We start from the raw sequence: 12,516 nt of genomic DNA, 5'->3' as shown, positions 1-12,516 counted from the left end.
TGTCTTTTCTCTGTCCTTATCCTTACCTGGGCCTATTGTGACACTCAACTTTCCCCTTTCACTGGATCTGTCCTCTTAAGTTGGGCTCAATCAGACCCTGCCAGGATGGTCAAGGAACCTCACTTTAGCCTCTTTTCCTGGCCCTGGTTTCCCTTGGGAATATCTTAAGTGGATGGCCAGCCTTTTGCCTGACCAGTCCGGGCGAGCATGCGTGGGATAGGGGGTGGAGCTGATAGGACATGACCTGATTCTGGCATCAGCCCCTGCACCTGCCACACTGGACTCAACATTCAGCTCAGACAGAAAACTGGTCAGGGAGGGGATACTCAGATTAAACACTCTCCCACCCCACTTTCTACATGGATCCCCAGGGTCGGTGGGATGTAGAAGGCTGAACTACAGTTCATACAGCCTATGTAGAAGTGTTAAGCTCCCTGACTGGGGGGTGGCAGGGGGAATTCCCTTGTCCAATGGTTGCCCCCACCATTGTTTGGCCCCTCCCTACATAAGCACTCCTAGTTACTCTGGTAACTCCCCCCCCCAACAGGGTTAAGTTAACTTGCTTAATTTAGCTTCCAGAGCTGGGGAAGCTTCTAGGCTGGAAAATTGATGGGGGATGGGGGAGCATGAATTGGGAACTTCCAATGCAAGGTCTCACAACCCACAGCAATAGAAAACTCTGTCCTGAAATATATCTTTATCTGGATTTCAAAATTAATTTTTTCCATTATTCATCATCATCATCATCTCTTACATATGTTTAATATTTTTTCAAAGTATCTGCACAAACATCACATGATCCTTATTCCTTTAAAAGGTTAAGCATTATGCTTATTTTAAGAATGGGAGGGCAGAATTGACTTGCCTAAAGTAATGCCATTAATTGTAGAATTATTCCTGACCTAAGTGGTCAAGGCCTGGGGGTGCATCAAAAAAAAAAAATACAAAAAAAGCGAGCATGTAATTTCCACCAGCTGTCTTTGATAGACATCTATTCGTGCATCTGTCCTCTTTCAGGTGCTTAAGGTGCAATGGAAATGGTAAGTGTGTGTTAGGAGAAAAGTTTGAAATCCCCAAGGCCCCTACTGTACAATCAGGCCAACCCAGGGAGTAACGATGTATTTTATTTTACTCTGATAAATGCAGATTCTGACTTGTAATGGATTCCAGACTGATTCTGAATACCACAGCCTTGACCCTCACGCTTGCCCAGTGTTTGTCAATGTCTAAAGTCTCCCCAACTGCTAGTGGAGCTAGTCAGAGGAATCAGGGCCAGCAAAGAGACTGCTGATGGGACTTTTAAAACTTTTAGGACAGAAAAGAAAGTAGCATTAGGAGGAATAAAGGGTAAGGCTCCTTGATTTATTGTGCAGGTTGAGTAGAGGGGGAAGACAACGAGAAGTTCATGACAATTTTACTCCCAAGAATGTTCTGGGTTTAAACTTGGGTTATTTCTTAAAGAGTCCTCCTACATAAAAGGAGGAGGTCGAATTAAGTGATCCCCAAGGTCCCTTCCAAATAACACGTTCTAAAGTTTGCGATCTTCAGATAACAAAAGACCACATCTCTTTCAGAGGTTGTGTGAAAGAAATATAGGACTAGAAAAAGGCAATTCATGTTCCCAAATACCAAACCAACCTGAAATACCCTCTAGCTCCCCTCTACCCAACACCTCCAGCTCGGAGATCGGAGATCGATGCAAAGAAGATATACTTTTTCTTGGCTTTTCTCTTGACCCCATCCCCACCCCCATTCCAAACTAGCCCAGGAATCCAGCCCAGCTTTGGAGACTCGGGCCCTGGATGGTTGTGGATGCCCTGAGCCACCTATACTTCCTTAAAAGTCTTTCACAGTTACATGAAAAGGAGAGGTCTCACTCGCCCTACTCACTCGGTTTTGATTAAGGAAGCCTTCCACTGCTCAGTCTAATAGGATGGAGTGTGCTGTTGGTAACTAGCAAGGGAAGGTTGGGGTAGGGGGCGGAGGTGCCAGAGACTCAAGAGTCCAAGTCTGAAACTCGCAATTTAGAATTGCAAGTGCCCCGGTGCACACCTTCAGGGACCCTTTGGCTTTCTGACCTCGGTTCCTTGGCGGGGGGCCGGGGGGGAGAATCCCCTGTTTTAGCCTCCTGCTGAGGACCCTGCTCGCTCCCCAGGCTGCATTATTATCCCGGGTTTGGTCTCGGCCCCTCCAGGCCGACCAAAGCAGGCAGCAATGGGCCAGGAGGGGAGGGGAGGGTGGAGGAAGGCACTACTGGCCGTAGCCAGCCGGGGCAGCGGCTGGCTCGGGTTCAAATGCGGCCTCTTTAAGGCGCTGTGACCCGGCCGGGACCCCAGGGCGGGGAGTGCGGGCAGGGGACAGAGCGGTCGGAGGCGGCGGCGGCGGAGGAGGCGGCGAACTTCTGCGAGTCCCGATCCCGGGCCCCCGCCGCAACCCGCCCGCACCATGCTCTCCATCCTCGTCCCGGCCGCGGGCTGCTTTCCCTCTGCCCTTCCGCTGCGCCAGGACTCCTCTGGCTCGTCGGGCTCTTACCACACCGCGCCAGACTCGCCGGAGCCCCAGGGGCCGCGCCCCGTCCTGGACGGGGCGGACGATGACGGGGGCAGTGGAGTTCCTGGGCGGGGGCAACCGGCAAAGTTGGCGGGCCAGAACGCCAGGGTCCCTGGCCGGGGGGCGGGCCCAACCAGGAGCGGGGGCTCGCAGATTCGCCTGTCCATCAGAGCCCAGAATAGCCGCCAGGAGCCTGGATCCGGTTTCTCCAAGAGGCCGGGACAGCGCCCAAGCCCTTTCCAGCTCCGCACCCTGCCGTCGGGGGAGATGGAAGTGATCTTCACAACCGGGCCCCTGGGTGGGACTCCCGTTCAGTCCCCCAGCGACTCGGACGAGGCGGACAGCGAGGTGCAGCAGCTCACTGCGCTCAGCCCGCATAATTTAGCCCGCCCTCAAGGCCCTTACCTCGACGTGCACAGCCCCAGCGCGCAGGCTTCCTCCAGCCCATCACCAGCTGTCTCTGACAGCAGCAACCAAGCAGACCGCTGGGCCACTTACCTGGACCTGCGTCCTGAGGCTGAATCTTCGGCCTCGAGGCTGCCAGAAGTCCCCGCCACGTCCGGAAGAACCCAGTTCGAGTGCGTGGAGGTGGCACTTGAAGACCAGGCATCCCCGACCAAGCAGAGAACTGTCCCCAAGAGGCAGATCGAGCTGAGGCTGAAGCCGAACCCTCCGGAGTTGGATTCAGCTGGGGCGAATGAGATCCCCAGGCGCAAGCTATTCCTGCGAACCGGTTCGCTGGACGAGTCTCTGACACGCCTGCAGGCCGCCTCCAACCTCGTGCAGACAGCACTGGCCAGGAAGCTGCAGACCGAGCAGACACTGTGCCCAGAGCAGTCAAGCCCAGGGGGCGGAGCTCAGCCCATCCAGACCTCGCCAGGGCCGCAGCTCGGTTCCGACCGCGATATCCAGAAGCCGGCGGATGGGCCCCTGGCTTGGCCTGAGGCCCCAACTAGACGAATTGTCCGAAGCCCTCGAAGAGACTCACAGGAATTCAAGCCCAGAGGGACCTCTCAGGCCGAGCTTCCGCCAAGAGAGCCGGCAAAGGAGGCACCCCTGCCAGCTGTCAAGCCTGCGGGATTTCGGGGTCCAGACGGGGTAGTTTCTATCAGAGTCCCGAGGCCCTGGCCCAGTCTTCGAGAGAGAGCTATTCGTCGGGACAAACCAGCTCCTGGGACGGAACCGCTAGGACCCGTGAGCTCCAGCATCTTCTTGCTGTCGGAGGAGAAGTCCCAGGAAGCTTCTGAGTCTCGGTCCCACAAAGAATGGAGCCAGCCACCGAAATCTCTATCTCCGAGAAGGATGCCAGAGGATCGGGTGACCCAAGAGACTCCCACTCTGGCTCCCCAGGAGACTTGGGATCCCCCTGTTAAAGCGTCGCTGATTCCATCTATGCAGGAGACTCCCCACGAAGCGCTCCAGGAGGCTACATCTACGCAGTCCACGCAGGATCTAACTGTACAGGAACCTCAGATTTCACCTACGCGGGAGACTACAGTCCCAGATACTTGGGAGCCCAGAGACGCCCCCGCTCCCTCTGGCAGATCCCGAGTGACAATTCCGCGACCTCGGGACGTACGCAAGCTGGTGAAGAACACATACTCGCTGAGCTTCCCAGCTGCGGCCAGTTCGAGCCAGGGACCGCCTGAGCCCCCTTGCGAGGAGAGCGAGGCTCCGCCCGGAGCTCCAGAGCCCCCTGCTCCTGTTCATTACACTTCTACTTTCCAGAAGAACTTCCTGCCCGTAGTGACCCATCCCTACGAAGTCCCGGAGCCGCCGACTACAGGGGGACTGGGAGTAAGTGCTTCTGCTCCCCTTAGCTCCAGCGGGGTTCCGCAGAGCCACCAACCTTCTCAGCCTCAGCCCCAGACAAAGAGCTATGAAGAAGGAGATCCGACCCCACGAAGGAAAGCAGAGAACAATACAGCCAAGCCTTTTGCTCGTAGCGAGATCCGCCTCCCGGGAGCCTTGTCTTTGTCCAGGAAGCCGGGGGTCAGGGCCCAGTCTGAGTCCAGCACACAGATCAGCCGTGTTTCCCCAGGGTACAGTCCTCAGGTCCAGCGCCTCCTTCCTGAAGGAGAGTTCCAGGCCAATTCCCCAGGGGTTACCCTGGGGGGTCCTCCCCCCATTCCCAAGGAACCAAGAGAGAGGCCAGAGGTGGAGTCGAACTGTCCACCTCAATGGCCAGGGGTTGGGCAGACAACTAGCTCCTTGACAGTGCCCCCGCATCCAAACCTCAAGGGTTCCCTCAACCTGGGGTCCCCACACTCTGACCAGGCCAGTTCCCTGGCCCTACAGACCCAGAGCCCAGAGCCCAGAGCCAAACCCCAACCAGGCCTCACTGGGACCCATCCCTCAGGGAACCAGATTACAGCCAAACCTGCTTCCCTGTCCCAACCCAGAGCAGCTTCAGCACCTCCTATGACCCAGGTCCTTGACAGGCCTTGCCGAGGTAGGGGACTTCGGAATTCTGGAACCACTCCATCAGGAAAGGTTTTGGTAGATCCAGAGAGTGGTCGCTACTATTATGTGGAAGTGCCCAGATCTCCTAGGTTAAAGTTGCTCTTTGATCCAGAGAGTGGGCAGTACCTAGAAGTTCTCGTTCCCCCCTCCCCAGCAGGGGCACCCCTCCGGTTCTGCCCTTCTTTGACACTAGGGCACAGCCTCTACCCTACTCCCTGTGGATCCTACCCTGGGCTCTCACTACCTCCCTCCCCTGGACCCTTGCCTCTTGGTCCCCCTGACCTGCTGGCCCCAGGAACCAAACTTCCCTGGGCTCCCGAGGGTGGCACTGTGGATGGGCTGTATTACCTACCCACAAGTGGTTCCCCTAGCCCATTACCTGGTCTTCCTCTACTTCTCTATTCTGGGTCTCCCAATTCTGGGCCTTCCATCACTACCAAAGGCTCACCATTTTGAGTGTGAAGAACCCCTCCCCAGGCCCTGCCCACATCCCATTTCCTCCATAGACCCCACCAAAAGGGGCTATTTTTCCAGCAGAGCCTCTGAACCCAACCTAGCCCTAAATCACCCCTCAGTTCCTTTAGCCTGGCACCCTTCTGGCACACACCCACTCTAGATCCCAATCCTGCCCCGCTTGCTCCTTTGCCTTTTTTTATTCCAATTTCCCACAACCACATCCATATCCACCATCACTACTTCTCCCCACCACAACCCCATGCCCCAGCTTACTCAGACTGTAAATCCCATTGGGATATTAATGTGGCTCCAACCCTATTCCCCAGGGTACTGCTGAGGCTGGAAGGGGGAGCTCAGAGAGGAATTGTCATCCTTTCTTCCCAATCTATTCAGTTCTTCCCTGTGCCCTGGGGTTTTGGAGGCACTGATGTCAGTTACGTGATTGTATGTCTGACATATGCCCTGTCACCAGTGACAGCCCAAGAAAGTGAATGGGAGAAAGTATGAGACAGCAAGAGGTGTGAATGACATTTGTGAGAATGGGTTTGGGACTGACCCCTGAACTCGAGATACAGGTCCCTCCTTGGAGTCAGAGAGAAATGGAGGCAGAGTGGGGAGGCATTTAGGGCAAGATTTGTGCCTATTTTGAAGAGGTCTAGGAAAGAGATATGAGACATTAAGTTCATAAGAAAATGGATGTCCGTCTTCCAGAAGACTATATGCAGTGCTGGTTAGTGCTAGAGAGGTCTGAATCTTGTTTCAGGTCAAGGGTAAATGTTAAAGAGGAGAGGCTGTGCATGGGTCTAATATATCCCCTCCATGTTAGGGGGCTGTTAGTAGAGATTCAGCGAATCAATCAAGCAACAAGTATTTATTAAGCATCTACGTCACTGGTACCAAGAATGAAATAATCTCTACAAATGAAGAGAGAGGGACTGTGGATGGGGGAGGGATGAGGGGAGTCCATAGTGACCAGCTTGAATCTGGGAGGTTCCAGCCAAGACAACAGCAGCCCACTCATTCAAATTACCCTCTTCTACTCATGAAAAAACAACACGATACCCTAGCTTAGATTCTTTTCTCCTTTAGAAATGACCAAACTCTCGTGAGTCAAACATTTTTCAGTTAGGAGAGAATCTCAGCCCAGCACTCCCCTTTTCATATGAGGAAACTGAGTTCCTCATATGGGCAAGTCACTTACCCAAAGTCATTAAACAAGTTAGGTCTTGCAGACCCAGGGTTGGAATTCCAGGATCTTAACCTTTCCAGCAGTGAGAGTTATTGAACAGGAGTGAATGAGCATCACTTCTGAAAGGTCTCCCAAGGCTGGATCAGTTAATTGTTGCAAGGGGATGGGATAAATGAGATGATCTATTCTCCAGGTCCTTTCCAGAGGGTCTCCAGTGTTGTGCTAAGGACCTGTAGAGACCAGTTATTTCTCCAGAGCACCAGGAGTGGTGATTGGGGAATGGGCTAAGGGGCCAGGTTGTTGGGCTTTTTAAAAAGTATCTCCCTTTCTCCACTCCAGATCTGTATCCTCCCATGAGAAATGCAACCCATTTGGAGCCCAAGGAATGTTGAAGAGGGAGGTAGAAGTGGGGTCTGGAGCATAGATATGAACAAAGCTTCAGGAGTAGCCATGAGATGGGGCAGGCTGTGGACAGGGAGTAAGGGAGTGTAATGTAGTGTGTGTGTGTGTGTGTGTGTGTGTGTGTGTGTGTGTGTGTGTGTGTGTGTGTGTTTTGGGGGTGTTGATGCAGCACCTGTGGGTTGTTGATGAAACTGCTTGTATGCCTACTGCTTTTCCTGGTAAGAGGGGTGTTAAAGGGAGGGGAATCCCCCTAAAACATCTGGCTACTGCCTTCTTTTGTTGCAAAATTAAGCGTGGAAGGAAGCCTGATATTCCTCTTCCTCCCCCCCGCCCCAAGACTCCCAGGCCCTTGCCCAGGGAGAGAAGCCCCTTGGAGAGAATTGTTAGGAGAGGACAACTCAAATTAGCCATTGGGGTTCCTAGATCAGATCAATCTTTACATTTGTTTTATGTGTGTAAAATAAAGTGTCCACCAAAGGAACTGTGGTCAGTAAACCAAAATATTATGTCTGGTCATCTGGTTTTTTGACTCTAATCCCTTCAGCTCCTATGCCTCTGAGGTCATCATTCTGGCTACTAAAGAAAATCTACCATCTCACACAGAAGGCAGATTCTGAAGGAGGAGGGAAAGAGGAGGAGACATCTCTCCTTACTCCTACCCAGTAAGTGATGCTGGTACCTCTAAGTTCAAATAGCAGTTCAAACATTAAATTGCCTTGTGAACTTGGCTGAGGGTACAGACTACCTTTTCAGATCTCAGTTTTCTTCATCCACCAAATGGGGGTAAATTAACCTGGCTTCATATTGCGGGGATGGGCTTACAGGACCCTCCAGGAAAAAGAGTGAAGAATTTTGGGGAGAAGGAAAAATTGACTTTCAAGACCATCACAATCAGGGGGAGGAGTGGGAGGGATTGAGTCAATTGATAGGGTGTTGGGGCTATGGATACAAAGAGGTGGCAGGCCCCCATTGGTTTAAACTGAGTCTTATTGCCACCTGGCTTCCTTGCTGAATGTACCCACAACCCAGTCCATTCAGAGAGCCTGTCCCACTACTGAGAGGCAATGAGGTTTCTGCTGTTGCTGCTGCTGCTGACTGACTGGGGACCCCCAGGGAGCCTGGGAGAGGGAATCCCCCAAAAAACCATCACAGCCACATCCCCTCATTTTGATGAAGAAGAAAAATACTCAACCCACATGCCCCAACATCTGCGCTGTGATGCCTGCCAGATCATTTCTTACCAGGTAAGAATGCCTCCCACTCCTACCTCCAGACCCTCACCCATTTAGCTGTTCCCCTGAGCCCCACATCAAGGACCAAAGTTTGGGGGAGCAGGGCCATGTGGGGTACACTGCTCAGACTGTGTCCTGGAGAATAGAGCTCCAGAAAGACACAAGATCTTCTTCCACAGGCCAAGATGGTGTCAGACTCACATGTCCTGGTACCCTATTGGCTTGAGTTGATTCATTATCCCTCCATAGCCTCACGGCTGTGTGCCTCAGTTTATTTTTCTGCCAGGTGAGTAGTAAAAGGGCTTTGGAGCTCAAGTAAACCATTAAGGATGAGGGTGCCAGAGATAGCTCAGGTGGGTTTCCTCATTTGAGACTTTTGGCTTTTTTTGTTGCTTATTTTGTTTTTGGATGGTGGCAATTCTTAGATTTTTTTTTTAAGTTGTACACAACTAAGGAGAGGGGAGAAGGGTCACGTGCTTATCTATGTCCTACATGTCACTTAGAGCTTGTTCCTTCCTTTGGGGGCCCTTCAAGCACCTGGCATTTTCCTTCTCAGTATCTGGGTCTTTTCCTGTTCTGGTCCCTCCAGGGTTGAAAGTGCCCCATGCAAATTGGCCAGCATTTCAGAGTGCAAGGCAGATGGCCTTGGGGAAGTGAGGAAAGATCCCCTGGAGCCTGGGTCACCCCCAGGATTTGGTGACTGGGTTAAGGCCTAGCTTCTCACCCTCCCTTCCATCCTCCAGGTCAGAATCTTGGCCCTTGGGGAAAACCCCTGCAGCCAAAGCTGGGGTTTCTGAATCTTCATTGAGGAACTCACTCTCTCTCTCTCTCTCTCTCTCTCTCTCTCTCTCTCTCTCTCTCTCTGTCTCTCTGTCTCTCTGTCTCTATCTCTCTCTGCCTCTCTCTGTGTCTCTCTGTGTCTCTCTCAGCTCCTTGGAAGAGGGGAGTTAAGTCACCCCTTCTCTAATTTCCTCTTCCCTACTACCCCTCTGGGGAGGGGCCCAGACTCCCTCTCTTTCCTTCCCTATTTACTCCTAAGACCACTCCAGTGCCTAAAATCAGAGGGATGTGTGAGTAGGAGAGGCAAGGAAGCCGTCCTTCACAGATGCTTTCTGCAGACCCCACCCAGATTGGCCCCACCCCACCCCAGAGCTATACTTAGCCCAAAACTGTTCCAATGGGCCAACCATGAAGGGGACCAGCGGCTTCCTCTCATAAACATGGCTTACCCCCACTGCTTACTGAGCTCAGATTCCTTCCTCCTCCATTTCCCAGCTTTCCAACGTTGGTTCCAAAGTTAGTGTCTCCCCTGTTTTTAGATGTGGAAGCATCTAATTGAAACGGAGACCAAGCAGCCAAGCCACAGGGCCAAGGGGGCTCTGAGTGAGTCTGAGTACACCGATGTCCTGGAGAAAAGCTGTTCTCAGAGTTGGAAGGAGTGAGTTGCCCCTGACCCATCCAAAACCACACCTTCCCTATCCCTCTCAGAGTCCTCGGACCTCTCTAGGAAGAAGGGGAAGAAGAAAGAAATGACAAGGGGACTGAGTTTCTTGGGTTGAGATGCTGGGATGGTGGGGTAAGGAGGAAGGGCAGGGGGAGAGTTTCTAAAATGGACTGTCCCATCTCCCCCTTAATGATGCCCACCAACACACACACACACACACACACACACACACACACACAAACACACACACAGATTTCTGCTGGCCCGGTAGCCTATAAACTGACTTCCTTTATCCAGGGATATTACTTGTGTTGCTCATCCAACCCCCTAAACAGGTGTGGCCGTTCTTAAGCACTGACACACCGAAAACAGGAAAAGAGCCACTCTGGGGGAGTCACCAAACTATATGGAGGATATGGACCAAGGATGGACCCCCTTCCCCTAGCACTCCTCAGCCTGCCCCCTCCTAACACTCATTGTCTGTCTCCTCATGATAATCTCTGCCACCAGTTACGGGGTCCGAGAAGTGAACAAGGTGAAACGCTTTTTTGGCCCGGGGATAGAGAAATCAGAGGGCATCAGTGTGATGATAAGCGGAGGCCCGTGGCCAGGCAGGTAAGGACCCCAAGAAATGTTTTTCAAGCATTTGGTATGCTAGGTTCTAAGGAGATGGAAGGCTTAGCTAAGTCAGGATGCCTGACCTCGATAAGGTTACCGTTTCATTCGAACAAAAAGTCAGCAATTCAGGTAGCGAGATTCCACAATATTCCAGAGTTAGTTTGCTGAGCAGGTACAAAACAAAGTTCTGTCGGACATCTGAGAAGCACAGTAACGACCAACTAGGAAAAGCTTAGGGAAAACTTCCTGGAATTTGGATTGTGCTTGAAAGGATAAGATGGAGTGCATTCAGCAGAATGAGAGCATAGGTTATGTAGGGTGGTAGAGAATACTCCAGGCTGACTGTGTAGAGGGGAGGGAGATAAGAAGAAAGTAGGGTGGTACTTGATTGTGGAGGGCCTTGAATGCCAGGCAAAAGAATTTGAAGTCTGGTGGTAATGGGGAGCCATGAGTGACATGACCAATTTTAGATGAAAAGGGACTTGGATCTCTGATTTCATCAACGTAGGGAACTCTCAGATGAGGAAACTGTACCAATATAGGTTAGCATCTTCTCTGTAACTCGTAATCTTGGAAGATTGCCTAGAATAGAGTGCTAAGTAACTTACCCAGGGTCTCACAGCCTTCTCTGAGGGAGGATCCAGCAGGTGGGGAGGAGCAACTAGGAGGGAATGACTCAAGCACATGAAGGGGGGGGGGGCATTTTCTATGGAAGCATATTTCTCCCTCATAGAAGCAAAGATTCCTCAAATTGTCAGAACTAGAAGGAACCTTACAGAAACTTACAGATGGGCAAGTTAAAGTGTGGGAGGTACAGTGCAGGGGTCATGTCCTGTCATTGGAAAAACCAGAGTTAGAACCCAGATATCCTTCTTCTCAGTCCAGTGCCCCCCTCCCCATGCTACATGGTCGCTCCTGTCTGCTCCTTCTCAGAATGAGGGCAAAAGGCCAAGATAGTTATTTGGGACATGGCGGATGGGTAGTGCAAGGAGCCATTTCACCCCTCCTTTCCTTTTCCTACCTCACAGACTCTTCAAGATGTGCCACAACTACCTGGGAGAGTTTGGCGAAGACCAGCTGTATAGGGAATACAGACAAGGAGGCCGAGAGGCCCTGGAGAGGCTGTTATGCAGAGATACCTGTCCAGAAGCAGAGATACCTGGCCAGGGGGCGTTTCTCCAGAAGGAACTTTAGCCTTCCCTCATTCAGGAGGAACATCTTTGTGGACCGTGGATGTGCCAGATAGCCCACTGGCCCAGACAGCCCCTTCCATTTGCAAAATCCACAAAAACCTCTTTTCTGGGAGCCATGTCCATTCTGAGCTCAGCCATCTGGGGGAGAGGTCAGTCAGCAATCTCTCCTAGGACCCCCCGTTGGAGGATCAGGGAAGCTGGAGTTGTATCTTAGACTTCTTTCCCCATTCATATATCTTCCCCTTGTCCTCCCTCCCACCCCTTGCCCCTTCTTCATCTCCTAACTCTTTCTCTTCCTCCTTCTCTTCTCCCCCTTTAGATTCTCCTGACCCTAGTCCCTGTTGGGGGGGGACCAAGCAGGGGAGGATGGTTTGGGGTCTTGGTGCTTCCTGTCCTATTATCATCTGGCCTACGAGACTTTAATAAAATAAAATATCCTCTCTCTATTTTCTTCCACTATCCTCCAAGAATAGTAAAAGCACTCAGAAGGACTTAAGCTTTTGTCTATATTTCCCTATTGATGGTGACATCTAGCATATCCCCTGACCCCCTCCTTGCTTCTCAGAAGTGGGCAGGAGATGAGGATAAATTTTCCAGAATCTCTAACTAGCCAGCTTTCAAAACCTATGCAAACCTGACCTTTCCCTAGAGAATACACTGGGATAGGTTGGAAGGAGTCTGCCTCAGATGCCCAGGCACTGGTCTTGGGATGTGCCAGGGGAGAGTGTGTGCCAAATGCCATGCTCTCAGCATCTCAGTGTTTCCTTTTAACTGTAAATGCTCGTTGGGGCATCTCAGGTAGATTACTGAGGTTCCCTTCCCCAGGGAAAATAAATTAAGGCTTTCAAGTCTCCATGGCTCTGATTCTCAGGCACTTTTCCTAAGCCAGAGAGGAGTCGATTTTGTAAAACAGATTGTAGTCAAGTACTGGATTTTGCCAAAGAGCCATTGTCAGTGGGACCAGAAGTG

The 12,516-nt window shown here is 51.8% G+C and overlaps 2 protein-coding genes across 3 annotated transcripts; both read left to right on the top strand.

The window, feature by feature from the left end:
• Positions 1-2,318: 2,318 nt before the first annotated feature.
• PROB1 (proline rich basic protein 1) lies at positions 2,319-6,312 on the top strand. Its single transcript, XM_072630455.1, has one exon. It carries the CDS (start codon positions 2,446-2,448, stop codon positions 5,467-5,469), a length of 3,024 nt encoding a protein of 1,007 aa, XP_072486556.1. The 5' UTR covers positions 2,319-2,445; the 3' UTR covers positions 5,470-6,312.
• A 1,337-nt stretch (positions 6,313-7,649) lies between these two features.
• On the top strand, positions 7,650-12,038 carry MZB1 (marginal zone B and B1 cell specific protein). 2 transcript variants are annotated; one of them, XM_072630475.1, is made up of 5 exons: positions 7,650-7,722; positions 8,090-8,304; positions 9,612-9,730; positions 10,247-10,351; positions 11,383-12,038. In XM_072630475.1, the coding sequence occupies exons 2-5, from the start codon at positions 8,125-8,127 to the stop codon at positions 11,546-11,548; spliced, it is 570 nt and encodes a 189-aa protein (XP_072486576.1). In that variant the 5' UTR covers positions 7,650-7,722; positions 8,090-8,124; the 3' UTR covers positions 11,549-12,038. The 2 variants fall into 2 exon arrangements, with proteins under 2 accessions (XP_072486576.1, XP_072486575.1); XM_072630474.1 differs by lacking the exon at positions 7,650-7,722 and having other exon boundaries at positions 7,997-8,304.
• Positions 12,039-12,516: the final 478 nt, after the last annotated feature.

Source organism: Notamacropus eugenii, chromosome 1 (assembly GCF_028372415.1).
Source record: "Notamacropus eugenii isolate mMacEug1 chromosome 1, mMacEug1.pri_v2, whole genome shotgun sequence".
NCBI classification, from domain to species: Eukaryota; Metazoa; Chordata; class Mammalia; order Diprotodontia; family Macropodidae; genus Notamacropus; species Notamacropus eugenii.
The sequence above is the reverse complement of the archived record's forward strand: the minus strand, read 5'-3'. Positions and strand labels throughout refer to the sequence as shown.

Bases quoted from the DNA above. Each gene is read 5' to 3' on its own strand.
- PROB1 (XM_072630455.1), top strand. From the start codon at position 2,446: ATGCTCTCCATCCTCGTCCCGGCCGCGGGCTGCTTTCCCTCTGCCCTT.
- MZB1 (XM_072630475.1), top strand. From the start codon at position 8,125: ATGAGGTTTCTGCTGTTGCTGCTGCTGCTGACTGACTGGGGACCCCCA. The intron at 8,305-9,611 runs GTAAGAATGCCT...CCCTGTTTTTAG, and splicing joins GCCAGATCATTTCTTACCAG to ATGTGGAAGCATCTAATTGA. The intron at 10,352-11,382 runs GTAAGGACCCCA...CCTACCTCACAG, and splicing joins GGAGGCCCGTGGCCAGGCAG to ACTCTTCAAGATGTGCCACA.